The sequence below is a fragment of the Equus caballus genome, chromosome 19 (genome assembly GCF_041296265.1).
Source record: "Equus caballus isolate H_3958 breed thoroughbred chromosome 19, TB-T2T, whole genome shotgun sequence".
In the NCBI taxonomy this organism is placed as follows: domain Eukaryota; kingdom Metazoa; phylum Chordata; class Mammalia; order Perissodactyla; family Equidae; genus Equus; species Equus caballus.
The window spans coordinates 40,589,557-40,617,356 of NC_091702.1; the positions used below are offsets into that span (position 1 = coordinate 40,589,557).

The 27,800-nt window shown below is 40.7% G+C and overlaps 1 protein-coding gene, 1 long non-coding RNA gene and 1 pseudogene across 5 annotated transcripts in view; 2 read left to right on the top strand and 1 right to left on the bottom strand.

The window, feature by feature from the left end:
• Positions 1-406: 406 nt before the first annotated feature.
• Positions 407-27,635, bottom strand: LOC138918983 (uncharacterized). The gene is made up of 3 exons (XR_011428800.1): positions 27,309-27,635; positions 9,281-9,435; positions 407-1,596 (listed from the first exon to the last, which is right to left on the bottom strand). It is a non-coding gene; the product is annotated as an uncharacterized lncRNA (long non-coding RNA).
• LOC138919014 (non-histone chromosomal protein HMG-17 pseudogene) lies at positions 16,066-16,545 on the top strand (annotated as a pseudogene).
• The window catches only part of OPA1 (OPA1 mitochondrial dynamin like GTPase), an 84,802-nt gene continuing 83,607 nt past the window's right edge, over positions 26,606-27,800 (top strand). Inside the window, exon 1 of one of the 4 annotated variants that reach the window (XM_005601892.4) lies at positions 26,606-27,146. In XM_005601892.4, the coding sequence (XP_005601949.1) occupies positions 27,115-27,146 (32 nt within the window). In that variant the 5' untranslated portion in view covers positions 26,606-27,114. The remainder of the gene's footprint in view (positions 27,147-27,800) is intronic. The other 3 variants (XM_001500454.7, XM_005601891.4, XM_003363363.5) reach the window with 3 other exon arrangements.

Here is a 27,800-nt window from a genome sequence, read left to right on the forward strand (position 1 = left end):
GTGACGCTCCTGGGTGTGCAGCCCCAAACCTGATCTGCTGGGGCCTCTCAGCCACAGGAAGATGTCAGGCATCATAAGAGCCTTGCATCCCTTTCCCTCTATCCCCACAATGTCACACACACATATACACATGCATGCATGCACACCCATACATGTACACACACGCACAATCCCAGCAGGAGCCCTGGTCACACTTCCATTAGATCCAATGGTAACATTTGCTTCACCATCACTTTCCATGACATTTCTCTTCCCTTTAACCTGCTCTTTGGGAGGCCTATTGCTAATTTCTTCTAGCCCTGTGGCCAAGACTCCATCTCTTATCCCAGATGTCATTCACAAAGCTTAGTGTGTGGTTTACAATATTTTCAATTACTACTAAAATATTTGATGACATGCTTATGTTAAGAGTGAAAAGGAGTTTCATGGAAGACTATTTTTTAATATTTATCAAGTAAAATACATTTACAGTAATCACACCTAACCTTCATTGAATGCTTGCCATGTACCAAACACTGTTATAAGTTGTTTAATTTGAATCATTTCCTGTCATTGACTCCATAAGAAAAATACTTTTACTGTCACCACTTTATTCTACTTCTAGAAATTGTTCTTAAAGAAATAATTTTGGCTATATTCAAAATGTATGTATGCAAATATTTATCACAGCATAGTTCAAACTGAATATATCCAATATGACGGAATACTATGCATCCATTATATATCAAATTTTTCAGGAATATTTAGTAATGTGAAAAACGTAATCAAAAATTAAGTGAAAAACAAGATACAAAATTTTATATGCAGCATGAGCCCAGTATTATCTATGGAGGCATAAATGAGAAAAAGAAGAAGAAATACAGCAATATACAGTGACTGTCTCGAAGTGGGAGAATTCTTTGCTTTATTCACTAGTCTGTATCGTCTAATATTCCACAATAAACATGCTTTAATGTCATAATCTGAAAAAGTAAATGTTATTAAAAGTATATTTTGCTATAGCATAATTTCTTTAAGCTTTACTTAACATCTCTGTGCTAGAGCCGAAGTCTCTTGCTCGCCCCACTGGGAACTTCACAGTGTCAATCTCTTTGGCTGAGCCCATGAGCTAGAAGTTAATATTATGCCAAACATAAGGAGATGCAAACGTAATGCAACTTTATTCCAATTATACAGGAAATATCCAAATAAAGAACCTGTGCACCTCACTTGATGGCAGGAAATGAATCCTCACTAGGGATTCACCAAACTTCCGGAACTGCCTGGAGCAGTGGAAACTTAGCGGCCATGTACTAGGCCTTCCCTTTTCTGCCAGGATGTTTCCTTCTTCCGGGATTTTTCGTCTCAGCGATTTTTTCTTTGTTTCCTCCCCACCAGCCCCTGCCTCTCCCAGATCCGATTGGCCCCGGTCCTGTTTGAAGCCTGCCCGGGGTCCTCCAGATAGACTCCCCTTCCTCTGATCTTGCCAGGCAGAGCAGGGCAGCCCGCCAGAGATCCTGCCTGGGTCCGTGGTGGCACCGGAAGCACCACCGATTTCCGTCGCTGCCAGAAAGCTTCCGCAAACAGTTGGTTCCGTGACAAAAGCTGCTTCTTTCTCTGGGGGAAGAAAAATGAAAGTAAATGCAAAATCTTTCATCCAGTTGCAGGCAGTAATGGACACTCCTCTTCCACATCAGCCATTATTTCTGGACATGAAAGGAGCTTGGATTTGTAGTCACCCCAAATCCGGACCCGAAGCCAGGCTCTACACCCGGCCGGGGCTAAGAACTTTACAGCAGCTAGTGGAAGAGTAAAAGCATACAAAATGTGTTCATAAGTGAACATAAATCTAGCACCCAGATCTTGGTTTCTGATACCATTCTCCAATAAAAGGAGCCAGAGCTCCTTGGGAAAAAATGGCTGATTCCAGGCCTAGGGCAGCAAATGTACCAGATAAGCATGGAGCCTCTTTTAGTTCCGAAAAGTAAGAAGTGTTCAAAAAAAACGAAACAAAAACAAACAGCACAATGATGGAGGTACATCAAAGGGCGCTGGAGCAACTGAGAGAGCTCCCAAAGGCCAAAGGTAAACAAAGTGAGCAAGGAAATTTAAAAATTGGACTTGGATTATAACCCAAAGTATAAAAGAACTATCCATGAGTCCACAATGATATAAAGAAAGGATAGAGTCAATAAGTAAATGGGGGGAAAGGGACCAATCTCTTATGCAGAAGAATTCAAATAGTTTATGTAGATACTGGCCCCTCGAGGAGAGTTACGTAGCTCCCCACTCCTTAAGTGTGGCCTGCTCATAGTGACTTCCTTCCAAAGAGTACAGCATGGGACAAGGGAAAAAAGAATAACTTTGCAGTGGAGAACACTGACAAACACCACCCCAGCCAGGGGATCAAGGTCAACATCAACAGTGATAAATCACGTAGATAGTATGTACCCTTCATATGACGAGATGAGAACGGCATTTTACCTCTGTGATGGTCCCCCCCAAAACTCATAATTCCAGTCTAAAAATGAGAAAAAAAACATTAGGCAAATCCCAACAGAGGGAAATTCAACTAGATTCCTAACCGGTACTCCTCAAAACTGTCAAGGTCATCAAAAACAGGGAAAGTCTGAGAAACTGCCATAGCGAAGAGCAGTCTAAGGAGACATGAGAACTAAATATAATGTGATATCCTGGGACCAATAAAGACCAGTGGGTTAAAACTAAGAAAACCTGAATAAAATAGAGTCTTCAGTTAATAGCAATGTGTAAATATTGCTTCGTTAGTTGTGATAAATGTGCCATATTAACGCCAGATGTTAACAATGAGGGAAACTGGGTTTGGGGCATATGGGAACTCTCTGTACTATTTTCACAATTTTTCTGTAAATCTAGAACTATTCTAAAATAAAAAGTTCATTTTCAAAAAGCAGTGTGAATACAATGTGTTTGTTACAGTAATTGGGAACTGCCTGTTTTAAATTTATAGCATCCCTGCTTTTGTTTATCACCCTGTTAAAATAATTGAAGCCACCTTGATGGCGATGTCAGAGTTGAGAGCTAGACCGAGGGTATAAACTGGCTTGGGCTGTACGAAAACACCCTTGGTTTACTGAGATAACTCTGCCCCCTAGTGGCTCAATATTTAATCTACGTTTTTTGGCAAAGGACAGCCTTCATGCTCTAGTCACTTGTGATGTTTTAAAGTCTAGACAAGAGTCAAGATATACTTAGACACTTTGATCTTCTAGGACCACACTCCCCTTTGTTCATCTACACAGGCCTTTACCCTCCTGAGTGGTCTCTGAAGAAAGACACATCCGTGTGAGGGAACAAGCTGGTGGGAATGTAACCAGCATGGCAGGCAGGAGGGCAGTTTGACGGTATGAATGGGAAACCTCAAAAATATTTATATACCTTCACCAAGTAATTTCACTTTTGGAAATTATTTCCCAGGAAATAAGGCAAGTTACAGAAAAATATTTAAAATACAAAAAAGTTACATATAACAGTGAAAAGTTAGATACAAGTGTTTAACAATCAGAGAATTGTGGAAGGAAGGAGGGAGGGAAGAAGGGAAGGAAAGCCTTATCCATATAATGGACTCTTATGCAGTCAATAAAGCCATGTCTGATAGAGATGGTTCAACATCCACAAATCAATCAATATAATACACCACATTCATAAAGTGAGTCAGAAAAATCACATGATCATCTCAAGACATGCAGAGAAGGCATTTGACAAGATCCAACATCTATTTGCGATAAAAACTCTCAATAACATGGATATAGAAGGAAAGTACCTCAACGTAATGAAGCCCATATATGACAAACCCACAGCCAACATCATATTTAACTATGAAAAACTGAAAGTCATCCTCCTGAGAACAGGAACAAGACAAGGGTGTCCACTCTCACCCTCCTATTCAACATAGTACTAAAGGTTTTGGCCAGAGCAATTAGGCAAGAAAAAGAAATAAGGGGTATCCAAATTGGAAAGGAAGAAGTAAAACTCTTGCTGTTTGTGGATGACATGATATAGAAAAGCCTAAAGAATCCATCAGAAAACTATTAGAAATAATCAACAGCTATGTAAATTTGCAGGGTACAAAGTCAACTTACAAAAATCAGTTGCATTTCTGTACAGTAATAGTGAACTAGCAGAAAGAGAAGTCAAGAATACAATCCCATTTACAATCGCAACAAAAAGAATAAAATATATAGGAATAAATTTAACCAAGGAGGTGAAAGACCCATACATGAAAACTATAAGATATTATTGAAAGAAATTGAAGAAAACATAAATAAATGGAAAGATATTCCATGCTTATGGATTGGAAGAATAAATATAGCTAAAATGTCCATATTACCTAAAGCAATCTATGGCTTCAATGCAATCCCAATCAGAATCCCAATGACATTTCTCATGGAAATAGAACAAAGAATACTAAAATTTATATGGAACAACAAAAGACCCAAAACAGCCAAAGCAATCCTGAGAAAAAAAGAACACAGCTGGAGGCATCACAATCCCTGACTTCAAAATATACTGCAAAGCTATAGTAATCAAAACAGCATGGTACTTGCAGAAAAACAGACACACAGATCAGAATTGAAATCCCAGAAACAAAACGACACATCTGTGGACAGCTAATCTTTGACAAAGGAGGCAGGAACATATAATGGAGAAAGGAAAGCCTCCTCAATAAATGGTGTTGGGAAAACTGGACAGCCGTGTGTAAAAGAATGAAAGTAGACCATTATCTTACACCATACACAGAAATTAACTCAAAATAGATTAAAGACTTGAATGTAAGACCTGAAACCCTAAAACTCCTAGGAGAAAATATAGGCAGTACACTCTTTGACATTGGTCTCAGCAACATCTTTTCCAATACCATGTCTACTCAGGCAAGGGAAACAAAAGAAAAACAAATAGGACTACATCAGACTACAAAGCTTCTGCAAGGCAAAGGAAACCATGAACAAAATGAAAAAACCTACGAACTGGGAGAAAATATTTGCAAATCATACATCTGATAAGGGGTTAATTTCCAAAATATATAAAGAATTCATATAAGTCAACAACCAAAAAACAAACAACTCAATCAAAAAATAGGCAAAAGATATGAACAGATATTTTTCCAAAGAAGATATACAGATGGTCAACAGGCACATGAAAAGATGTTCAACATCACTAATTATCAGAGAAATGCAATTCCAAACTGCAATGAGATATCACCTTACACCGGTCAGAATGGCTATAAGTAACAAGACAAAAAATGGCAAATGTTGGAGAGGATGTGGAGAAAAGGGAACCCTCATACACTGCTGGTGGGAATGCAAACTGGTGCAGCCACTATGGAAAACAGTATGGAGAGTCCTCAAAAAATTAAAAATAGAAATACCATATGATTCAGCTATCCCACTATGGGTATTTATCCAAAGAACTTGAAGTCAACAATACAAAGAGATTTATGCACCCCTGTATTCATGGCAGCATTATTCACAATAGCCAAGATGTGGAAGCAACTCAAGTGTCCATCCGCTGCTGATTGGATAAAGAAGATGTGGTGTATATATACAATGGAATACTACTCAGCCATAAAAAAGACAGAATCATCCCATTGGCAACAACATGGATGGACCCTGAGGGTATAATGTTAAGTAAAATAAGCCAGACAGAGAAAGACAAGCACTGTATGATTTCACTCATATGTAGAAGATAAATAAATACATGGATAAGGAGAACAGATTAGTGGTTTCCAGAGGGGAAGGGGTGGGAGGGAGGTAGAAAGGGGTAAAGGTGCATACATGTATGATGATGGATAAAAATTAGACTATTAAGGGTGAGCAATATGCAGTCTATACAGAAACTGATAAATAATAATGTACACCTGAAATTACACAACATTATAACCATTATGACCTCAATAAAATAACTGAAAAAAAACCCACAGGAGATCTTAAAAGTTCTCATCAAAACAAAAAATAAATAAATAAAATGCGGAATGCAGAGACACCTAGAAAAAAATAAAATAAAGACATGCCTAAGAATATTTAATGACATGATTAAACTATTCACGATATAATGTTTAGTAAAACTATAAACAGTGTGATCAAAACTTTAGGGAATAACATAGATGAACGTACATATTTACGTATACACACAAACAATGACACCATATTTCTTGGGTCACCGTATGAAGAAAATGTAACTTTTTTTAATCTAGATCTGATTTTTATTTTAGTCCCTCATTTTGCCTGACGGCAGAAAATGAATCTAGTCAACTACGAGTTCTCTCAGTCACCTCAGGGTACTCCTGAGCATTTTTGTTTAAACAGTCAATCAAGGATTCTCTCTTCCCTCTTCCTTCCAGTTAGATTGGCGTCTATGCTCACCGGATTCTGGTGTCACAGAGTGAGGAACGGCTGGTCTTTTGCCGTCCGCTGTCCTTCACTGGCATCAGCTGAGCCATCGCTTGTCTTTGCTTCTCTGGTCATAATGCATATAGTAGGCTTCTCTCCTTTGAGCCCTGTGGGGCCACCACAGGTTTTACCTCAGCCTTCTCTCAGTCCTTCACCATCTTTGGGACAAGTAAACTCGAGGGCACTCCTGAGCCTCCTGGGCCACAGGCAATGTGGGGTATGGTCTCTGGCTAGACTTGCCCTTCCTTGCTCATTTCTTCGCCGGTCCTGCTGTGACAAGGACTTCTCTGTCAGTGTCACTGCCCCCTCAGATTTCTCCAGGGATCAAGACACAGCTCTGTGCTTGAGGTCCCCATCCCCACCACTCTGGGACTTCCATCAGTCCGCAGGGGATGGGAGTGTCTCTAAGACCTACTCCAACACCAAACCCAACCATACTTCACAAATCTCACTTTCCTCAGCTGTGAAATTTGTATCAAATACGTGGCAGGAAAACTGGCTCTTACATCATTCATTCTCCCAAAGCCTATTATTTTTAAAATGAAATTTAGCTTTTGTACACAAAAGTCAGACTTGAGACTCAGAAATCCTCTTCTCTCAATAATGTCTCTTCCAGGAATTTCAAGTCTGTTTAGAAAACTCAAGTGTTGATAATTGTCTCATTTCTTTCCCTTTGCATTCTGCTGTAACTTTACCCTGAGTGCACACAGAAAAGTCTTGCTGGTGATGAAACAATCAGAGGAAGGATGGAAGTAAAAAGGAATGAATATATACAGGCATACCTCATTTATTGCACTTCACTTTATTGCTCTTCACAGATACGCAAAAAATAGATTTTATTTTTTATAAGACCCTCCACTAGCAAAAAGATTATGACTTACTGAAGGCTCGGATGATGGTTAGCATTTTTTAGCAATAAAATATTTTTTAATCAAAGAATATACATTTTTTTAGGCATAATGCTATTGCACACTTAACAGACTACAGTAAAATGTAAACATAACTATTATATGTACTGGAAACCAAAAAATTAGTGTGGCTCACTTTATTGTGATATTTGCTTTATTGTAGTGGTCTGGAACTGAATCCACAATATCTCTGAGGTATGCCTGTATACACACAAACCCACATATATACACGCATATAAGCATACATAGTTATATAAAGAATAGAGAAATCAAATCAACAGGGGCCGGCTCCATGGCCGAGTGGTTAAGCTCGCGCGCTCCGCTGCGGCGGCCCAGGGTTCGGATCCTGGGCGGGGACATGGCACCGCTAGTCAGGCCACGTTGAGATGGCGTCCCACATCCCACAACTAAAAGGACCTGCCACTAAGATATACAACTATGTACGGGGGCGGGGGTTGAGGAGATAAAGCAGAAAAAAAAAAAAAAAAAGATTGGCAACAGTCGTTAGCCCAGGTGCCAATCTTTAAAAAAAAAAAAAAAGAAATCAATTCAACAAAAGATTTTAGTGGTTGTCTATGCATTATTTTTTCTTTTTTGTAATTTTCCATATTTTCTATATTCCTGGAAGGAACATGTTTTATATCATCAGAAAAAGAAAATTACATACAAAAAGGGAAAGAAGAAGGTCGCTGACTCCCAGTATCCGCACCCCCAGTGAAGGAGGAAGGGTAGGAGACGCACGTCTTCTGTTGGCCACACCCAAAGCTCTCCTTCATCAGTGTCTGTGCGACTTGATCTCTGACCCTACTGACCACTCTCTTCTTGCAACCCTCTTTCCTCAGCTTTCAGAGCCCCAAGCTCTCTTAGCTCTTTTTCTAGTTCTCTAATCCACCAAAAACCTAGACCTCAAGTCTGAGTCTGATACTTTAATGGAAGGAGACTTTGGGGATTGTGGGAGGGGAAGAGGGTAATTTGTCTGTGGGAGTAATGTCAAAATTTGTGGCCAGAGAACGGACTGCGGTAAAATAAAGATGACCACAGATTTACTTGGATCTAACAGGCTCTGTGACTGCTTTAACCAACACAGCAGAAGTGACAGTAAAGGCTCAGGCCTTAACAGACCAGCAACTTCCACGTCCTGCCACGTGGAACCTTTTCTACAGGAGCCCTGAGCCACCACATGAAAAGCGATCTCGTCTGAGAATTCTGTGCTGTAAGGAGCCCAAGCTAACCAAGTGGATACGCAATTTGAAGAGAGAGATGATGAAATGGTTGTTGTTCTAAACCATTAAGTCTGGGCAGTTGTTATGCTGCAATAGATCATTAGAACAGCTTCCTCCCAATAAAGTGGGGTTAATACCGTAGCTACGGAGGAGCAGCTGTAGTGAAGATGGTGTAGCGGTAGAAAACTTTTTCCTTTTTCCCTTCTAGGTTCTTCAGCTGGTCTAATAATCGAATTGACATGAGACAGATTAACAGAAGAAAAACAAATTTTGTATATATGGGAGCCCCATAAAAATATGAGACTCCTCCGCAGTCAGGTAATTGAAACTGACATACCGTCCTGAACTAAGGAGAAGTAGGTAGGGATCTGGGGCTTCACAGGGGAGGAAGACAATTCACAGGAGGCTGAGAAGAGCAGAGGTTTGGTGCACAAATGTCTGCCATGCCATGCAGATATGTCTTTCAAATATAAAAAGTTATTTTTGGTAATAGTCCTCTTCCTGACACAGGCCCCCTATGTAAATTATTTTAGGCAGTTGAGGGGGAGGTAAAAAGTTGTTCCTGAGTTTGCTGGGCTGAGTTTTATTGTCTTCAGCTCAAAATAATCCACATGCCAAAGTGGCACATTCTAGAGTGGGGAATTCTGCTCCCCCTCAGTTGCAACAAGATTCAATTTTAAATATCTTCATAATAGGTTCCAGAATTACTATGGGGGAGGGGGCCATTTTTTTAGGAAAATACCTTGAGATGCCAAATGAGAGTAGAAGGTGAGGGGCCAGCCTGATGGCGCAGCGGTTAAGTTCGCACGTTCCACTTCTTGGCAGCCCAGGGTTCACTGGTTCGGATCCCAGGTGCAGACATGGTACCTCTCAGCAAGCCATGCTGTGGTAGGTGTCCTACATATAAAGTAGAGGAAGATGGGCATGGATGTTAGCTCAGAGCCAGTCTTCCTCAGCAAAAAGAGGAGGACTGGCAGTAGTTAGCTCAGGGCTAATCTTCCTCAAAAAAAAAAAAAATGTAGAAGGTGAGATCCTAAGGGGATAAGTTGGCACAGAGAAATAAAATGATATAACTAAACCACTTTGAATTTTAAATGGACAGGAATTTGGAGGAGGGGAAGAGCAGAGAATAGAGAAGTAAGTAGATATAAGAAGAAGTAGATGTAGGGAAGAAGTAGATAGAAAAGAAGAGAAATGGAGGAGGGGCTAGCACCTTGGCAGGAGACCAGAGCCCAAGTCGCAGAAATGACTGAGACTTTTGAAGAACACGGGCATCTAACAAATTTGATTTGGTTGCATATCCATGACAAAAATCTCTCCATTTCTCCAGAACTTCCATCAAATTTGCTACCAGTAGAGATACCTTTTATGACTTAAAAAAAAATTTTGATGGAAATTAAGAAAAACGTCTGAGTACCACCCACAAGTATGTTGACTTGGTTGAGAACAGGGACAATAGGTGCCAATTCTTACACTGAATTAATTCAGAATAGTGCTCCCCAACCAGGGGTGATTTTGCCCCCATAGGGAACATTTGGCAATGTCTGGAGACATTTTTGATCGTCATGACTGGGGCAGGGCAGCTACTGGCATGGAGTGGGCAGAGGGCAGAGATGCTGCCAAATTTCCTACAATATACAAGACAGCCACCCACAATAAAGAATTGTTCAGCCTAAAATGTCAACACTGCCAAAGTTGAGAAATCCTGATTTAGAGGAAACAAAAGATCTGAGTCAGACGTGAGAACCTCAGCCTCCTACAGAATTGTAGAAATCTTGGGGAAGACAGACATTGGACTTTCCACAGTCCATGGAATGAGGTTTGAATCGATCTCATCGAAATCATCAGCGCAAGGTGGTTCTAGTTAACACCTGGGTTGTGGCACTGAATAGGAAAAAAATGAATAAGTTAAAGTTCTAATTGCAAGTAACAGAAACTAACTCTGAAGAGACTGAGCAGGAAAGGAATGTATTAAGCAACAGTGGGCGGCCCACAGAATCTCTGGAAAGGCTGGAGAATGTGACCTGGAGGCTATGCAGGAAGGGAAAACTCATAAAAGCATAGTGCAGAACTGGCTTATGAAGATGTCAGTGCTCCCGACACTGGCAGAGACACTGCTGGAATGAAGGAAGTATGGATGTACTAGCCACCACGGTAGAATGGAAGCTTCAAAAGAGGAAAGAAAAATGAAACTATATCAAAAAAGTTCATTTTTAAAAGCATATAAATATCTTTCAGCCTTAAAACTAGAAAATGAAAATTCATCCATTTACGCTTAAAACTTCAGAGCCATCTTTGACCCCATAATCATAATCCAAATCAGAACTCATTTGGATAATTACAATGTCCTCCTAACTCGGCTCTCTGCTTCTAGTCTCCACCTTAAACCAATCCTGCCCTGGTTGGTAGATGACCCTCCTTTTGGATCATGGTACTTCCCCACAAAGAAATTATGTTTAAGTTCTTTTGCCACAAGAAAAATATGCAAACATAACTCAACATCCTCAATCCCCTCTATGATCTGTTCTGAACCTATTTTCCAGTTTCTCTCCCACTGCTTTTCCAGGTAAATGGTTTGCATACTGAGCCCTAAATACACCCTACACATCTAAATTACTGTATGACCTTGAGAAAGTTCATATATGTCTCTGATCTCATAAAAGTAAAAAATGGAAATCATATTATCTACACTGCCCACTGTTAGAACTGTTAGCCCTTGGGGCAGACGGGTAGGGGGATGGAATATTCCTCTACCCTCTAGTTTCTCCTGCCTGGTCTAAAAATTAAATTGACACAAGACAGAATAACAGGAGAAAAGCAAACAAATTTAATAACACATAAACCTTGGAGAAAGCCAGGAAAACTGAGTAACTTGCCAAAATAACTGAAGCCACCACCTTAAATACTATGTTCAGCTAAAGACAAAGGAGGATGTTGGGGGTAGTGGTTTGGGACTTCAAACAAGAGGAGGGCAATTCACAAGGAGATGGAGAAGCAAATGTTTGGTAAACAAATGTTTGCCATGCCTTGCAAAGACAGTGAGATGTGGAGATGACTCTGATCAAATGGGCCTCACTAGGTTCCTCCCTGTCTACCACACCTAGTTCATATTATACTAGGGTTACCTATGGTATCATCTCCTTCCTGAAACAGGCCTTCTGTCTTCCATTCTTTCAGGCAGTTAGGGGGAATGTCAAAGTTTCTTCCTGAGTCTTTTGTTCTTAAAAATAACCAAGGCAAGGGAACAGATTTTGGGGTGGTAAATTCCAATCCCCTATATCCTAAACCCAATGTCCTGAGGTAACAAGGGTGCGCACTAGAGCAGAGTCTTTCTCACACCTTTTTTCCTGATGCAGTAGGATTAATTTCCAAGTCTAACCCTTTATCAAACAGATCTCTAAGTTGCAACCTACCTTCTAGAAGGCTGGGCCTCACGATAGTCTTTTCTTCTAGGGCTCTTATAACACCAGGCTCTCTTAACAGTTCCATGGAACACTCCTGAAAGTTGAAGACACTTAAATCTCCTTTAACCTCTCTGCAGGGAGCATATATTTTAATGGAGCAGGTGTGAATCTCAAACTGCGAATTCAGGTATGTGAAAACTATTGCATTTCCTTAAATCAACTGAATTTTTTTTTTAAGATTGGCACATGAACTAACATCTGTTGCCAATCTCTTTTTTTTCTTTCTTTTCTTCTTCTTCTCCCCATAGCCCCCCAATACATAGTTGTATATTGTAGTTGTGGTCCTTCTGGTTGTGCTATGTGAGATGCCACCTCAGCATGGCCTGATGAGGGGTGCCAAGTCCACGCCCAGGATCCGAACCGGTGAAACCCTGGGCCACCGAAGTGAAGCACGTGCACTCAACCACTTGGCCACAGGGCCAGCCCAAATCAACTGAATTTTAACTCCAGAACCTCATTTAACTGGCTTCTGGGAGATTCAGCCACTGCCAATCTGGTGGTTCTCCTGTTATGAAGAGTAAAATAAAATTAGATTACTCTCCCATTATGGAGAATAAAATAAAAATAGGTTTCATGGTGTTTTAGAAACAGATGAGCATAGGTTACAAAGTAATCTAAAACTATAAGTTCAATGGAAATATAGATAGTAATACACAACCAGAAGAAAATATCTCATTCCAGGAGAAAAATAACATTAGTGCAGCTAATGCTTACAATGGCAGAGATAGGATGTCTCAACAAGTCTCCATGTCTTCCTGTGTAGTTTCCAGCTTTACTTCTGTTTATGTTGGCCATATGACTAGGCCCTGGCCAATAGGATGTGGGCAGAAATCTTTGACCTTATTAACCACTCTCACAGTCGTCACTCTCAAGCCATTTCTATTCTAGCCATTAAAAATCATCCCTGACAATCCTCTGTGCTCTCCAAAGTGACCTTGGAGGCCATATGCTTCAGAAGGCATAGGCTCAAGTGGGAAGCAACCTGGGTCTCTGAGTCTCCAGCCTTCAGGCGAGCCCCCCAAAGCACATCGGACCGTCATGTGAGAAGGATGTAACTCTGTATTGTGATTAAGTCCTTGAGATTTGGGAGTTTATTTTCTACAGCAGCCTATCCCATCCTCTGTCGGCTAAAACAATTATTAAGTGCTTACTATATGCCAGGCACTGCTCTAAATGCCTCACACATATTAACTCATTTTATAAGGAGAAAGACACATCAACACATATTATGATGTCATGGTAATAGAATGATGCATAAGTACAAACCTAAAATGGTCACTGAACCCCAAATTTACCACACACATCCTTATAGTTTCTTCCCTCATCATTTCTGCTTGTCTAAATCTCGCCTATTCCCAAGGAAGGACAAAATGGCTAACCGGGTAGAGCAAAGGGGACAAAGGAAGAAGGGGTTCTAATTTGTGTTTGTTTTATATACATATGTAAACCCAATCCTGCTTGTTAAGAACTTCTTGGGTGCTGTGCATTCCTCTCATCTCTCCTACTGGTATAACCTGGTAAATGGATCACCGTGAGCAGATTCATTTTGACTTCTCTGAATGCAAGCGCCACTGCTCCTTAGGTGGGTCTCCAGACTGGGAGATGGTTAGACTTCCCTCTCCCGGTGGTGTTTGTGAGCTGGATTTGGATTACAGCAGTTGTAGCAGGCTGCTGCCTCAACTGCTCATCTCAGCACTTCCTACCACGGAGGAAACTTAAGACCACTCGAAGTGTGAGGGGCAAGGAGACTGTCAACAGCTTGCAAGGCTGTGGGAGCTGGTCCCTCTGCCAGGTACCAGTTCAACCTACTCTTGCTGAGGAGGTTGCTAGCAAGCTGGAAAGGAGATTGGTACAGATACTATGCAGAATGACTTAAGGGCCAGTATATATTTCATTTCTTGGACAGGCCAAGTTTGAGAATAGGGAGGAGGTAGAGGATATGTTTTTAGTCTAAAAGGGAAACAAAGAGGAAATGTTCCAAAGCATAGAGCAAAAATACCTGCACGCTGGAGGAGAAGGTCTCAGAACCTGGGGAGTAGGCAAAAGAGATACTTCTGCAGACTTCAGGCATAACATTGGCCCAAAAGATGAGACAGTCATATAAGTGGTCAGAGATACAGGAAACTTCAAAACAAAGAAAAAACTCAATAGAAAAAGTTTTCAGTGATGGAAAGGTAGAAATGGAGTGAGGAAAAGAAGTGGTGTGTTGGTCAAGCATATATATGCATAACAGTGGTATGCTGGTAAAAGTTTAACTGGCTCTCCAAAAAAAAGTATACATATATATGCATACGTTCATTATAAATTTTACTGTGAATAAATGCTGATAATTTTGATGACCATTTCAGCAAAGAACTTGCTCAAATCATTGGCCTATGAGTTTAGATCTGCTATGATATTGATATTTTCCTATACATTAACAAGTAAGAGAAAGGTAAAACAATGAAGATGTATGTCAGAACTTAAGGCATGATGACGTGCATGACTCTTTCCTGAGTCAGATCATAGTTTTCAAATAGTGGAAGAATATTTCCACAATTTTCTGTGCTATTCACAATGGAACAATCACAGACACAACACACGTTCAAATTTAACCTGTAGTATTACCATTTTTTCCATCACTTTCTTAAGACTAAACAATCAACAAAACAATCAATCAAGCCCTGGTTTGTAGTGTTTGCTGATGTCTATGGTGTAAATACTCCCACCATAACTGACTTCAAGTGACCAAAAAGGTGTCACCGAACACAGAGTTGGGAAGAGAAGCACGATAGCACGTTGCTATATAGTATTTCCACAACACAGATATAATAAACCTAAATAACCATGTGCATAGAAAATGGTCTTTGTAATCAGTGATCATAGCTAACCTCTGGACTTCCTCAAATTCCTGTCCTCGTGACCCCTTTGAACCTGGATGTGTTTTTTCTGATCATTCTTAGGCTGAACCTTTGGTAGGGCTGAGGCCCCCTCAGAGTTCTGAATCTCTCTCAACTAGAGGAGGAGTACTTTTCCTCTTTCTAGTTTCTAGGAATCTCTACCCTCCGACTTTCACTTCTCTGAGGTCCTCTCTCTCCTCCAGGCCTCCTAACAAAATCCTGACACCAGACTTAGTTTTCAGAGAAAGATTTCACCAGACGAGCCTTTGAATTCTCCACACTTCTTTCCCGCTAACATCCCTGAGGCAGGGAAATTACAATAGCTGCCTACCTTTTCAATGGGGGAAGGAAAAGAGAAGTCTGCGGGGGGAAAAAATCCATAAAATCAGTTTCAAAAATGTATCTCACCTTGGTCATTTGTACAGCTGAAACAAGGCTTCAGTTTGAATGTTTACAAGGAGTCACATTTTCTCAGCCAACAAAGTATCTGACTAGCCGTCCTCAATGCGGTTTTTTCTAATTACTAAAATACATGTGAAAACAATAAAAATGTGAAAATTTATAACAGTGAGAAAAACCTCTAGCCAGAATCATGGAAGAATTACCACTAAGTACAAGATCTGTACAGCAGATTTAAAGATCTTAGCCATCAGTCAATACATACTTTGCCACATAAAACGAAGAAAACCCCCTGGCCTGGAAGAACAAGGAAGAAATAAAGACGAAGCCTGTGAAAAAATATTGTAGAAAGGAATGGAAAGTGATATTCTATGTAAAGGGTAGCATAGGGCCTAGCACGTTAAATGAGTGTCCACTGGTAAGAGAAATCACAGTAGTCATTATAATGGGAAGATCCAGAGAAAGATCGTGTCCGTAACTTTATTATCTATGAGTTCATTCATGATGGGGACAAGGAAAAATTTTAGACAATAATTTTGCATTCTTAATATAATGAAAAAAGCTTGACCTCTAAAATACAGACACAGAAAGCAATAAAGGTAAGTAAAGAAAATATTTTAAGATTTACAATGCAAGACTAAATTTAAAAACTACCTAGAGGGCAAGAAAAAGCCACATTGCCACTGCAGAAAATGAAATTTGTGACTTGGAATACAAACTTGAGATTTCTTTTTAGATTGCAGGAAAAAAAGGACAAAGGTATAAAACGCATTAAAAATAAGAAAATGGAGTGTGAAGAAGAGGTGAGAGCGACCCCTGGGCTGACCAAAGGCCACACACTGCTGCATCTCCACATCCAGCACCACTGTCCCAACGTCGCCAACACGCCCAAGGGAAAGGCTGAAGGGGATGCTAAGGAAGACAAAGGCAAGACAAAGCCAAGGCAAAGGACGAACCACAGAGGAGATCTACAAGATTCTCTGCTAAACCTGCTCCTCCAAAGCCAGAGCTCAAGCCTAAAAAAGCCCCTGAAAAGAAAGGAGAGAAGGTACCCAAAGGGAAAAAGGGGAAGGCTGATGCTGGCAAGGATGGGAATAACACTGCAGGAAATGGAGATGCCAAAACAGACCAGGCACAGAAAGCTGGAGGTGCTGGAGATGCCAAGTGAAGCGTGTGCATTTTTGACAACTGTGTACTTCTGGTGACTGTACAGTTTGAAATACTAATTTTTATCAAGTTTTATAAAAATGCAGAATTTTGTTTTACTTTTTTTTTTAAGCTATGTTGTTAGCACATGGAACGCTTCATTGTTGTTTTTTGGGGAAGGTCATATGTCACTAATAGAATGTCTCCAAAGCTGGATCGACATGGGGGAAAAAACAGCTTTCCCTTCTAGTTTTGAGAGACCTTCCTCTTGGTTCCCAGGAGGGATCTCTTGACGTTGACGCACATGAGCCACCTTGGTACTGGTGGCGTGGAAAAACTAAAATTCGTGTTGATGTCCTCTTCACCCTCTCCGCCTTCAGCATGTAACTGACTCCCTTAAACCCAGAGACCTCTTGAGACCTGAGCCCCCAAAATCGGTTACTGGTATGTCAGGCAATCTGGACTGTCCAGTGTCACCATTGAGATGGCATCCCTCAAAAGAGCAGCAGTTGCTTTTTTAGATTGTGGATCTTCAGATTGATAATTCTGCCATTTTCATTTCATTTCCTGAAAGTCAGGGTGGGCTTGTGAAAAGATGTTAAACAACATACTAATTGTGAAATGTCAACCCTCACTCTAAACGTTCTCTGTTCAGAGCATCACATGAAGACTTCGTCGGTTTTTATAGTGGCTTTCTGATTTTGGTAGTCCATTGGAGAAGGGAGTTTGAAGGTTGTTGTATACTGTTAACGATTGTCTGCCCATGTCCTAGCTGAAATATCATGATTGTTTATGAAAAGTATCTGTAATAAAGCTGGATACAGTTTGGCTTGGGAAAAAAAGAGAAAAGGATAAATATGAAGAACAAAGATTAGAAACATAATTTTAAAACTCCAGCTATTCCCAGGTGTGGCTGGGCTGGATAAACTTGATACTTTGTGACCAGAAACCAGGCAAGCAAAGGGTTACTGAAAATCTGATCCGTAGCTAAACACTGTCTGTCAAGTGTTTCCAGACAAGGAGAAAATGAAATGCGCTGTTTTTCAGAAGTTGATGTCCTTGTTTTTGCAGATGCTGCCATCCTACGGTGAAACTTACATGGTTGCAGCAGGACCCCTGCAAATTGCTCCAGCTCTAAATGGCACGTTGCATTAAAGCTGTTATGTACTGGCATTGAACCCATTAAGTAATGGCCTGCACACGTGCCCTGATAAGGCCCAGTTGTTACACAGTTGTAACATATCTGCTGCACTCTGGCATATAAAACCTCCAACTGCACTAAGCTAGGGGCGGGGCCCCGCTTTGGCAGCTAGTCCTGGTGTTCTCCATTGCTTGTGCAAGCAATAAACCTTTTTTCTTTACCCACTTCAGCCTTGGTTGTGCTTTTCTGTTCTACTCTCTAAAGGAGACAGACCCATTGAGCTCGAATTACAACTTCACGTGCACACACACTGATACACACATACACACACCCTTTCTCTCCCTAGTATCACAGAGAGATCAGTCAAAAGAATTTAAACGGAGCTATGTAGTAGGTAGAATAAAGTCCTCCACAAAGTCTGCATTAATCCCTGGAACCTGTGTGTTTGGCAAACGGGCATTAAGGATACAGATGGAATTAAGTTGTTGATCAGGTGACTTTAAAATAGGACGATTATCCTGGATTATCTGGGTGGACCCAATGTAACCACAGGGGTCCCTAAAAGTGGAAGAGTAAGGCGGAAGAATTAGTGTCAGAGTGTTGCAATCTGAGAAAGAGTCAACCAGCTATTGCTGGCTTTGAAGACACAAATGAGCCAGAAGCCAAGGAACGTGGGCAGCCTCTAAAAGCTGGAAAAAGCAGAAAAATGGATTCTCCCCTGGAGGCCCCTGAAAGGTCCTAGCACTGTAGACACTTGGCTTTTAGCCCAGTGAGATGCATTTACTTCTGACCTCTAGAACTATAAATAATAAGTTTGCTTTGTTTTAAGCCGTTATGGCTGGGGTAATTTATAACAGCAGCAATAGGAATCTAATACAGCTGGAATGAGTTCTCCACAGCACACAGGTTATTTGCCTTTCATATTCATCTTCTGCTCCTCCTTCACATTAATAAGACTGCCTTTGTCTCAGATGCATTTTATTTTCCCTCATGTTTTTTTACAAGAAACGTGATACATTTTTACATTTTTATAATGAAAACGTTCAAACACATAGAAAGTGAACAGAAAAGTATAATGAACGCTTATGTACCTACCACCCAGCTTCCACAGTTATCAGCATTTTGCATTCTTGTTTCATCTCATTTCCACCCACTTCAACACTCCCTACTCAATTGTCTTTTATAGATTTATGTAAAATGTACCTACACATATCAGAAATGTGAAAGGCATGAATCTTAGCTGTACATTTTGACAAATGGATACATCCATGTAACCCAGACTCCTATCACATGAACATTTCCATCTCCCCGGAAAGTTCCTCACTGTTCCTTTCCCACTTCCAACACCTATTTTCCCTGTTCTAGAACATCACATAAATGAAATCAGATAGAATGTCCTCTTTTGAGTTCAGCATGTCTGTTAGACTCATTCATGTTGCTACATGTATCAGCAGTTCATTCCTGTTCGTTGTTGACTTGTATTTCCCTGTATAAATTTGCTTCTCCATTTTCTTACTGATGAACATTTGATTAGGTTCCAGTTTCTGGCTATTGCGAATAACGCTGCTATGAACATTCTTGTGCAAGCCTTTTTGTACATATGTGTTTTTATCTCTTTTGGATAAATCCCTAAGAGTGGAATTGCTGGACCAAAGGGAATGTGTACATCGAACTTCGTAAAACATGCCAAATATTTTTCAGTGGTTGTACCATTTTACATTCCTCCCAGCCGTGTCTAAGAGTTCTGGTTGCTCTGCACACTCACCGAACTTGGTATTGTCAGTTTTTGTAATTCCAGCAGTTTCAGTGAAGATACAGTGCTATCTCCTTGTGGTCTTAATTTGCATTTCCCTGATGACTAATAACATTGAGCACTTGGTTGATGTGTTCTTTGACTATTTATATATATATATATATATATATATATATATATATATATATATATATGTCTTCTTTTGTGCAGTGTTTGAATTTTTTCCCCATTTTTAAATGGGTTGTGTCTTAGTCCTTTGGGTTGTTATAACAAAATACCATAAACTGGGTAGCTTGTGAAGAACACAAATTCACGTCTCACAGTTCTAGAGGCTGGGAAGTCCAAGATCAAGGTGCCAGCATGGTCTTGTTCTGGTCAGTGAGAGTCTGCTTCCTGGTTCATTTACGGATGCCTTCTCCCTGTAACCTTGCATGGTGGAAGGGGCTAGGGAACTCTGTGGGGTCTCTTTTATCAAAGGATGAATCCCATTCATGAGGGCTCTACCCACATGACTTAAGCACTTCCCAAAAGTCTCACCTCCTAATATCATTACATTGGGCATTAGGATTTCAACATATGAGTTTTGGAGGGACACAAAAATTCAAACCATACTAGGTTGTTTATCCTAATACTGAGTTGTAAGAGTTTCTTTTATACTCTGGATATGAGTCCTTTGTCAGATATATATTCTAAAAATATTTTCTCCCAATTTGAGGTTTGCCTATTCATTTTCTCAGCGGTGTTATTTGATGAGCAGTAGCATTTTAGTTTGATGAAGTCCAATTTACCAATTTTTTTATTTTATGGTACTACTTTCTGTGACCTAAGAAATCTCTGCCTACTCCAAAGTTGAAAATTATTCTTCAAAATTTTCTTCCAGAAGTTTTATAGCTTTTACTTTTACATTTAGGGCTATGTGTTTTACAATTTACAATTTAATTATACAATTTTTTGGTATGTATACTAGTTTTTATACATGATATAAAAATACTAAATTTTGTATATGGCATGTGTGTGGTATCTTTTTGCCATATGGATATCCAATTGTTCAAGCGCCAGTCATTAAAAAGACTTCTTCCTCCATTGAATAGCTTTGGTGCTTTTGTTAAAAACCAATTGACTCCACCAATGGAGATCTATTTCCGACCCCTCTATTCTGGTCCACCGATCTGTTTGTCTTTAGCCCAATACTACACTGTCTTGATTATAAGAGTTTTACATTAAGTCTTGAGGTCAGGTAGTTATAAATGCTCCAGCTTGGTTCTTCGTTTTGGACATTCTAGGCTCTTTGCATTTCTACATAAATTTTAGAATATTTTGATAATTTATACAATAAATGCCTGCTGAGATTACGTTGGAAATGGGTTGAATATATAATCTACTAATTTCCCCCACTAACTTGGGGAAAATTGGTATCTTAACAATATTGAGTCTACTAGTCCACGGACACAGCACATCTCTCCACTTATTTGTCTTCTTTAATTTTTCTCAGGAGTACTTTGCAGTTTTCTGTGTTTAGGATTTGTATATCTTTTGTTAAATTTATCTTAATTTTATATATATAAATATATAAATATGTATGTATACACCTATGTATGTGTGAGTGTATATGTATATTGTGTATATATATATATATATATTGCTACTAAGAATGGAATCTTTTTCATTTAATTTTCAGGTTGTATTAGTTTCCTGTGGCTACTATAACAATTGGCCAAAACTGGGTGACTTAAGACAATGGAAATTTATTCTCTCACAGTTCTGGAGGTCCAAAGTAAATGACCAGTATCATGAGGATGAAATTAAAGTGTCAGCAGAGCTGCACTACCAGTGGACATAGAGAATTTGTTCCTTGACTACTCCATCTGCTGATGGTCACCAGCATTCCTTGGCTTGTGGCTGCCATCACTCCAGAGTCTACCTCTGTCTTTGCATTGTCTTCTCCTGCGTGTATGTGTGAAATCCCCCTCTTAAAAGAATACACATGATGGCATTTAGGACCCACCTGGGTAATCTAGAATACTCTCCCCATCTCAAGATGCTTAACTCAATAACATCTGCAAAGACTCTTTTGCCAAACAAGTAACATTTACAAATTCCAAGTATTAGGACCTGATATCTACACAGGTGTTTTTGGAAGTTTATAGAAACACAATTTTTAAAAAATATTGGCTTGTATTCTGAGACTCTCCTTAACTAATTATTCCTAGCAGTTTATCTTTTTGATTGATTTCGTAGGATTTTCCAATGTAAACAATCATGTCATCTGAAAATGTTATGCCTTATATTGCTTTTTCTTGAATTATTGCATGCATGTAATAATTTTAGTCTTAAAATATAAACATTATAAAATAATGTGGATTTAATCACTTACAATTTAAAACTCTTGCACGGTTTCACAAAGGTTCATGTGACTCAGTTTCACCTTTATAGAGACAACTCTCAAGTCTGTATCGCAAACCTTACCTCCCTCTGGAATTCCAGGACTTAATTTCTAATGCCTCATAGATTTTTCCACTCAGATAACTAGTTAGTATCTCAGGATTAATCATCAACCCAAAGCCAGCATTGTCACCTCCCCTCCAAATTAGCTTTCTTATGTCTGTGACTGGCACTGGCACTACCAGTTCACTACAGTTTGAAACCCCCATCCTCTTTGATTCCTCTCCCTAATTCTGCACTTAGTTTTCCATTGCTTTAAATACTCAAATATCCTTTCATGTGATCTCTCGCTTCTATCCCCATTGCTATATTTTGATTCAGATCCCTTTCCCTTGACTTTCTTAATAGTCCCTCAGCTGGTCTTCCTGACCCTCAGTTTCTCTTTTCACAAATTCATCCTTTTCTGTTTTTCCGGAATTATTTTTCTTAAGCCCACTTGATCATGCTATAGTTCTGCCCTGTAGCAGAACTGCTACCTTTTACTTGGTCCTCAGCGTGTACTCCTTCCCATCTTTATCTTTTTATATATGTGTCTATCTCCCTAACAAGACCATGGTTACTTGAGAGTAGGGACTGGATTTTACTCTTTTTTTTTTTTTTTATCCTCAGGCCAGAATTCACAGGAAATGATTTAGAAATGTTTGCTGATGAAGATTATGCCATGCTTTTCTGAGCAGGAGGGAGAGTTTGATAATGATGATGGTGCAAATAGGTGTGACTTAGCAAGTTTCCCTCCCCAGGAAACCACAGAGGAAGAGTGTAGTGTCCAGAAACTTGGGCATCTCCCAAGATGAAGAATTTTGTAAAAGCTTCTATTGTAAAAATTTACATATAAAACTTAAGAAAACAAATCCAACTATTTCAATTTCCATTAATGTCTCCCATATCTCCTTTTCTGGAGATAGCTGATTCATTGAAAACTCTGAAAAGTTTCCTCTTGCACCAGAAGATGGAAAAACATCCTTACTGCCAGAGCTAGGCGATTCAGTGCCAAGAAGGCTGTGTGAACACCGTGTGCTTAGATCTTCACTAACTAAGCACTCAAGGCCTAAGTTTCTTTGTTTTGTCAACTCCTCACAAATTTATTGGTTCTTTGTCTAAAAAGTATAAAAGGTGCTGCCTTTGATCATCTCTTCAGGTTCTGTTCCTATGAGACCTCCATATACACAAATTAAATTTGCTTTTTTTTTCCTTCTGTTAATCTGTCTTGTGTCAATTTAATACCTAGACCAGCCAAAAGAATTCAAGAGTGGTGACGGGGAATTTCCCCCTCCCCAAAAACATCCACTTCTTTAAGTAAATAATACAGATGTTAACAAATTCAGAGTATAAAAGGGTTTATGATAAAACTAAGTCTTCCCTCCACTCATGACCCACCATCCTCAAGTCCTTCCCCAGCCCCTGCCTGGGAAGGAAAAACACTCCTCCTCTTTGTCTACTCTCTGAGTACTCTACTTCACTTCTGACAGTTCTGGTCACCAAACGTGCAAAGGGTGAGCTGATACCCCTACACCAAGCAATTCTCAGACTCTCCAAATACCAGCTGGGTGTCCTGCAATTCAATCCCATTCTGAGACTATCTACTTGGAGACAGCATCAGACCCCACAGGTTAAGGGCTCAGTCCCACAAGACTGGTCCCCTTCCTTATTTCAGACTCCAAGCACAAGTCCAGGTTGTTACCTGTACCTCTGACCAACCAGCTATAAATCAGAGGTTCCCATGAGCCCCTCCTCAGGTTCAATTTACTAGAGTGGCTCACAAACTCAGGAAAACAGTTTACTTACTAGATTACCAGTTTATTACAAAGGATATGAATTAAGAGCCAGATGAAGAGAAACATAGGGTGAGGTCCAGAAGGGTCCCAAGCACAGGAGCTTCAGTCCCCTTAGAATTTGGGTGTGCCATCCTCTAAGCACATGGATGCATTCTTGTTCACCAACCTCGAAGCTTTCTGAGCCTCATCCTTTTGTGTTTTTATGGAGGCTTCATTACTTAGGTATAATTGACTAAATAACTGGCCATTGATGATTTACTCAACCTCCAGCCTCTCCCTGCCTCCTCAGAGGTGGGGGTGTGGAGAGTCGTGCTGAAATATCCAATCCTCTAGTCTCATGACTGGTTCCCCTGGCAACCAGCCCCCATCCTCAGAGGCTTTCCAAAAGTCGCCCCATTAACATAAACTCAGGTGTGGTTGAAAGGGACTTGTTATGAATAAGTAGTCCTTCTTTTCACCTCTATCACTTTGGAGCAATGTCTAGAGGACAAAAAACACATAGTCTAAGAATAGATGCCCCTTTTGCTCTAATCACTTAGAAAAATACAAGAGTTTTGGGAGCTGTGGGCCAGGAAAGGGGACTAAGACCAAACATGTATTTCTTATTATAAATCACAATATTATACTGCACTTCACTAGGGCTGATCAACTCAAATACTTTCCTGGGTCAGGCATGTAAGATGAATAACATGGATGTTTTTGTTGCATGTGCCATCTTCAATTGTATTCTTTCGACACCACATAATTTACTCCCATAGTTATGTTCTTTACTTCTGCAAAGCTTCATGATATATAGCAATTGATGTACTCTTCAATTTCAGGAAGACTTGAGGAAAGAATGTGAACTGCTGGAGAGGACAAGCATGTCTGAAGGATAGAACCTATTTGGCTCTTTGTTGCAACTGATTTTTTTGCATGTAAGAATCAAGGATTGATGTTGTCAGAGCTGGTATTTTAAGAGAAAATAGAATTTTTTTAATGTGAAATTTCTTGGTTTTGACAAATCCAATAGTATTCTTAAAACACTGGATAGCCCAACATAAGCCAAATAAAATAGGACTGCAGGCTGAATTTGGACCAATGGTAGTAGTTTTATCACACAATATTCTGTGCTTTTTTTCTCATGTGATACTACATATTGGAGATTGTTCCTTATCAGGACAAAGAAATCTAACTCATAGGCTTTCTTGGCCAATATGAATATAACTTATTTAGCTCCTATCTGTGGACATTTATGTTACTAAATTAATTAAACAAAGAAGGCCATTAGTTTGAGGTGGTCTAATGCCTTGGCAGCCCACCAAGCAAACCAAACCCTAAGCTTGTAAATGTCTCAAGGTTAAGAAATTGAAACCTGAGACAGCTAATTACAAATAGCCAACCAGGTTTTCCCAAATAAGGCAACCACTTAAGCTATAGCTAATCAAATAATTTCCTTGCTTCACTTCCTGTCTTTTCTGCAAAAATCTTGCACCTAGCTCCTGTGGGTGGAGCACTCCTAACCACTTTAGCTTGAAACTGCCTGACTTGAATGAAGTTTTGGTCAAATAAACTCTTAAAATTTTTAATATGCCTCAGTTTATCTTTTAATCATGTTGAATCCAACCTTTTGCTATTTCATACAATGCAGAAATACACACCATCCTGCATACATCCTTGCACATACATGAGAGTGATTCAGTAGGATAAACGCCTAGAGGTAGAATTGCAAAAGAAGGGTTTTGTAGGGCCAGCTGGGCGGCATAGTGTTTAAGTTCGCTGGTTCAGAGCCCGGGTGCGGACCTATGCAATGCTTATCAAGCCATGCTGTGGCAGGCATCCTACATATAAAGTAGAGGAAGATGGACATGGATGTTAGCTCAGGGCCAGTCTTCCTCAGCAAAAAGAGGAGGACTGGCGGGGGATGTTAGCTCAGGGATAATCTTCCTCAAAAAGAAGGGCTTTGTAAAATGTAAGGATAACCCAGATATGAAAGGGGTTGCTATTATCTGGTTTCTCTCTCTCTCTCTTTTTTTTTTTTCTAAAACATCCAGGAAGTAACAGTAACAAAGGAAATTTTTGTACAACTCTACAATCCTGGAAAGATCTACAGTTTGCACAGGTCGCTATAGCAAGTTCCTATCTAGACCTGCCATGAAAATAGGCACCACAATAAATATAATAAAGAAAATTCCCAGAGTCCTGAATTTGGGGAGTTTACTCCCAATGGCTGGGTCTGTACTTGCTGGTGTTGTGAATAGATGGATACTGACTTAGGATTTTGATGATTAATGGAAAAGGAATTTTCCTCACACTTTGCATGTGTGGGGGGTGGTGCCCTTGAAGAGAAGGAGGGGCACAGGACCCTTTGATTTTGGTCCTGGCTATGCCACGAATTGACTTCTTTGCCTTTCACAGGGCCCATCCCTTTTATGGGCCCTAGTTTCCTGATAAAACATAAAATGATAAGAGTTGGAAGGGAAAAAGGTATTTAAAGCCATACAAGCGACTTAGATTACAGAAAGAGAAAATGAAGTTAGACAAAGGAAGGGGCCCAGGACCTCTGAGAGCTGGCACCCTTCATCATAGAGAGGTTTGGGAGAGGAGGAGGAACCAGCAAAAGAGGCTGGGCAGCAGCAGCTCCAGGAGAGAAAGGAGAATGTGATGGCCTGAAAGTGAAGAAAGGAAAGCTGACTCCGGAGGAGAGTGCTGGGCACCCAACATTCTGAGCTGAATGCTGACAGGTCTGTGACCACTGGCAATATGCAATTGTTGGAGACTTGACACAGGCCATTTGAACAAATTAAGAGCCAGATGAAAGCCAGCTAAAGAGTGAATGAACCAAATCACTTTTGATGCCTTTATAAACTGCATGAGGTTATTCCAAACCCATAGCTGGGCTAATTGATCTAAGCCTCTTGCAGCTCTGACCTTCAGAGACTCTAAAGCATTTAACCTGCCTATGACTCCTCCTCCTGTCTCCCAAGACTGTTGTGAAGATGAAAGCACTTTGTAAACAAAGACGCAGATGGAGAGGGTGGGATAAAGGAGCAAGCGTTGTTTTTCATTATTTTATTACTCTATTACTCAGTTGGGATTTGCTAGGCTCCTTCTGCTCCCTCAATACCTAAATTTTCTTAATTAGGTACCACCCAGTGAGAATTTATCAATCTGAATTTCACGTCCTTCACCCTACGTATCCCTGCTCAACCCTTCACCCCTCGACTCTCCAAGTCTTTAACTTGGGAGGCTCGAATTCAGAATTACCACACACAAAAAGGGCAGGGCGGGCTGCGGGGAAGGGAACTACACTGGTCCTCTCTAGTGGCTCTGAGCGCATGCTCCAGTCCTCCGCGGACCGTTTGTGCTGCCCGCCTAGGAAGGGCGGGGTGGTGGTTTGCCTGACGGACTGAGTACGGGTGCCGGGCCGGCTCTCGCGGAAGTCCGTGCGCCATTGAGAGCGCCGCAGTGGCTGCTCTGTGCCCTTGTTGCCGAGGGCCTCTTCCTGGGTCATTCCTGGAGCAGAAGCCTGACTGGGGCTGACACCGGGGCTCCCGCGTGGCCGTCTCGGCGCCTGTGTGACCTCCTTGCCGGCGGGATGTGGCGACTTCGCCGGGTCGCCGTGGCCTGGTAAGTGCGGGCACTGACTTTCTGGGGCCTCCGGAAAACCGGGTTGTCCCATCACTACCTCCTGAATGTGCAGATTTTAACTCTCAGCCTAGGTGGAGGGCGGTGGAGCATTCCGGGATATTTTTGAGGATCTGGAGTGACAGGAGCCGTGGCTGGGCTTACCTGAGGTGCCGGCTCCAGTGCTGGCCCTGTCCCTGTTCTGTGCCACGCGAAGATTCTGGGCGCCTTTGAGTCTTGGCCAGTCTCTATTGTCCTTTTGTCCCTGCCCCTTTCACCCTTCTGTCCTTGCTGTTATCTCTGTCTCTAGTTGCTTCTTGGTTTTGCCTTCTTCCTCCCCGGTCTCTGCTTCTATCCGTGTGTCACCGTCTCTGCGTCTCTCTTAACTCTCACAGTCTTTATCTTCTCCTTCCACGCCAGGCGTACATTGCTCTTGCAGGTCCTCTCACTCTTCTCCTGGGGTGAAAGGGACTCTGTTTCTTTCCCTAGTCCGCTGCGTGAACGTGATTTGGAGTCAGATCTGGAGCAGTGACGCATACGGTGTCAGAGATGGTGATTAGAGATACCCTCTTGATAGCAGCTTTTGACGGTGTTTAGGGAGGGAGCCTTGCTTTTGGATACAAAGTAGCGAATGTGGCAACACGTTTCTAATCACCT